This window comes from Chenopodium quinoa, unplaced genomic scaffold (genome assembly GCF_001683475.1).
Source record: "Chenopodium quinoa cultivar QQ74 unplaced genomic scaffold, ASM168347v1, whole genome shotgun sequence".
Lineage (NCBI taxonomy): Eukaryota > Viridiplantae > Streptophyta > Magnoliopsida > Caryophyllales > Amaranthaceae > Chenopodium > Chenopodium quinoa.
In genome coordinates, this window is record NW_018742616.1 from 3,349,626 (window position 1) to 3,353,271 (window position 3,646).

The 3,646-nt window shown below is 39.5% G+C and overlaps 1 protein-coding gene across 1 annotated transcript; it reads left to right on the plus strand.

Annotated features, from left to right (window-relative positions):
* The first annotated feature begins 929 nt into the window (after window positions 1-929).
* LOC110721362 (protein MAIN-LIKE 1-like) lies at window positions 930-1,978 on the plus strand. The gene is made up of 2 exons (XM_021900499.1): window positions 930-989; window positions 1,364-1,978. The coding sequence occupies exons 1-2, from the start codon at window positions 930-932 to the stop codon at window positions 1,976-1,978; spliced, it is 675 nt and encodes a 224-aa protein (XP_021756191.1).
* Window positions 1,979-3,646: the final 1,668 nt, after the last annotated feature.

A 3,646-nucleotide genomic window follows, 5' to 3' on the forward strand; every position in this document is an offset into this window, starting at 1 on the left:
AAATAATTTTTCCGTAACCAACGTTCTATTTTTCACATATAAAAGGTGGTACTACTAATAGCAAATATTTGAGTTCGTATTATTTTCACACACCGTTGATAGTTGATATTATTTTAAGCCGATTTTTCAAATAATTTCAGTTCATTAAAATAAACTTCAGTTTAGTAAAAATAAAGTTAGTTCATCAAAAATCAGCAGCTTTAAAAAATATATATAATAGTTAATTTGTAAAAATAATTTTAAGTTTTAGAAAAATTAATTTCAATTCAGTAAAAATAATTTAAGTTTAACAAAATGATTTCAACTTAGTAAAAATAGTTTCAGTGCAGCAAAAACAAGGTGAAGAGAACATGACCTTATTTTATATTAAAATTAAAAAAAAATTACATTTCAAATTAGATCAGAAAAATTAAGTTCTAAACATATTTTGATGTTTGATACAATTTTTTTTAACCTTATATATTAACATGTATGACAAAAGAATCTATAGCATAGTACATATAAAGTTAAATTTCCTTAAAAACCTAGTAGGATAACTAATACAACATAAACATCATGAAAAAAGAATCTATAAAATAAAAATAACTGAATTAAAAGAATCTAAAAATTTGACTTTTACTATAACACCTTAAAAAAGGGGTGTTGTTAATTGTCGCTCCCAAATTACATGGGATCGCTCGCTTTATTTTCATAAATTTCCGTATTTGCACCCCGTATATAAATACTCACGACACTGACTCACGCCACACATTTCACGCTCGTACTTCTCTCTCTAAAATATCTCTCTAAAATTTTCAATTGTCTCCAAAAATCAAAAAATCAGAAATTTAGGAAAAACAATCTAAAAATCCAAAAAAAAAAAATAGAAAATTAAAAAGAAAAACACCAACAACGACGACCAATCCAAAGAGGGTACAAGAAATCGGACAATGGCGGACCGGCGGCGAATTAGGCTGACTTACGGCGATCGTGGCGGCAGCGGCGAACAGGTACATTCTGGAATTTGGTCGTTAATTCGGAAAAAAAAATTAAAATTTTCGGAAATTTTCGGAAATTTCCTTGGTACATCCGGAAATTTCAGGCGGATGTCCCTAAATTTCGGATTTCTTTTTTTTTTTTTTTTTGTCTTGATTAATTTTTTGTTTTTTTGCTTTTGGTGCTTAATTTTTTCGTGCTTAATATATTTTTTGGTGCTTAATATATTTTTTCGTGATTAATATCCTTTTGGTGCTTAATATTTCCAATTTTTTTTCGTGATGTTAAGCACCAAAAGGAGCGTGATGTTAAGCACCAAAAGGAGCGTAATGTTTTAATCGGTTTTACGCTCCTTTTGGTGCTTAATATTCGGAAAAATTTCGGGTAGGAGCGTAATGTTTTACGCTGTTTGAGTAGGATACAGTTGTGTTCTGAATTGGTTACCTGGCGAGGTCGTCTTGCACAGGAGCACCTGGAATTGATTGATGGTAGTGGTCTGTCTCACTTACCCGGGATCATGTTGAGGCGTTTTGACTGGCCGTTGATTTCTACTTTTGTTGAGAGATGGCAGCCAGATACGAACACGTTTCATATGCTATTTGGGGAGATCACGATCATGTTGTACGATGTGTACCATATTCTTAGGCTTCGTGTTGATGGTTCCATGGTTTCCACTACTCCTAGCACGGACGTCATACGGGACGCGTGCTCGGTTACCATGGACATGACTGCGAAAGAGTTGAATGAGAAGTGCGGTACAAAAACCATTTGGCAGGGTAGTGGGGTGCTGACCGAGAGGATTATGGACTCGACCTTGGAGGCGCAGAGGCCCTTTAGTGTCCATTATAGTGCCTACATGTGGTTAGCACTAAGCGGATGTCTGTTTTTGGATAAGAGTGGTAACCGTACTCATCCGTCCTTCCTCAACGAGCTTGTTGTTGATGATCTTCCGTTCAATGAGTTCTCTTGGGGTTCAGCTGCTCTAGCATATCTGTATCGCTAGTTGGGTACGGCATCAAGAACAGAGGCCGATTCAATCTCTGGTTGTCTCACGCTTCTGCAGGCGTGGATCTACAAGTACTTTCCTTGCTTCTGGCCTCAGCAGGGTACCTTGACGAGGGAACTTAGTATTCCTCGTGCGTCTGCTTGGGATGTGGGATCGGGATGCCCCAACAAGAGCATGGAGCGCCTCCTCGCTTTTCGTGCTAGATTGGATCAGCTGACTGATAATGAGGTTAACTGGCTACCGTACGGAGTTGATCCTGCACGACGCGTGCCATCCACTCTATTTATTGGCTGAATCCAGTACCGTAGCATCATTGAGCCATACATGCCTGATCGAGTGGTCTGACAACTTGGATTCGACATTCCAAGGACCATTATCAGGCCTGAGAAGGCCAAGAGACCGACGAACTTGAAGATGTATCGGGTAGACTTTCCGACCGAGATGACATCTGTGATGTGGACTTAGTTTGTCCCTGGTTCGTCTTTTAGTGTTGTTTTAGGTGCCCTCACCAGACTTGGTGGTGGAGCTCCTACGGTCGCTCCTGGTTACATGCAGTGGCTGTACTGATTTTCTCATCCTCGTCTTTCTCTTGGTGGTTCATCAGATGGGAGTACCAGACTACCCGAGAGGACTAACACGGACTATGTAAGTAGTTGTGTTTTATTATATTATAAATACCACTTAAATAAATTGTAATTTCTATAATTAATGTGTTGTTCTCTTATTTACAGTGGATGGGTCGGTCCATGGAGATTCACCGAAGATCACTGGATGAGTATCCCAGCATGTCGCGTGAAACAAGGGCAATGACTGAGCAGCTGATAGTTGACTGGAAGGCGATGATGGGGTTGTGAATTACTTTTCTTTTAGTTTTATATTAGCTAGTAGTCATTGTTTTACACTACTTTGTATTCGGCATGTAATTTAAGAACTAGAGACTTATTTAATATCTGGTTTTGTTGAAACTTTGTTTAATTACTTTTATTGATTGATTTATATTACATAGCTACGACTGTTCAACCTAAGTGAAAGTACATAAATCAGTTCACTGCCTAATTAATGCATCCCACACGTTCCTTCTAACTTCATATTGCTGATCCCATCCGTCGACACTTGGCTCGTGATGCTCGGTCCACCATCCTACAATCGGGGGAAGAGGTGAATTTTCTGCAAGATAAATACGGATGAAATGTGACCCCCCAATTGTATCGATCACAACTCTCGGGCGGGTGCCCTGACCGTGTTTCTTGCCCGCAACGGTAAGATCGTGAGGCATGGGTAGTAGTTAGCTGGTACGGTGCCTACACCAAGAATAATAACCCTTGCGTTGAACCAAGTAGCAATAGGAAATAAAATTTGAATTTCAACCATCCAATATCGTGAATCAACCGCCCCACCATCCGATCGAATACGTTCCACATTCATCCGAACCCTTCCAATCCCGTAAATCCTTTCATACAGGAATGGATGAGCGGCAACCTCGTTTGCTATTATTCCCGAGCGTCAAGCCATTGCGCTTGATCACCGAAGAAGAAGTCGGCCACACAACGAAAGCCACTGTTACCATCTCCAATGACATCCTTCTATGCCGTGATGTAAGGCAACATCGATCCTGGAAGCAAGTGCAAATACCTGCATTGGCGGATGTCACATGGATCTTCTGCC

Coding starts and splice junctions, on each gene's coding strand:
- LOC110721362 (XM_021900499.1), top strand. CDS start 930: ATGGCGGACCGGCGGCGAATTAGGCTGACTTACGGCGATCGTGGCGGC. Junction 990..1,363: donor GTGGCGGCAGCGGCGAACAG/GTACATTCTGGA, acceptor AATTTCGGGTAG/GAGCGTAATGTTTTACGCTG.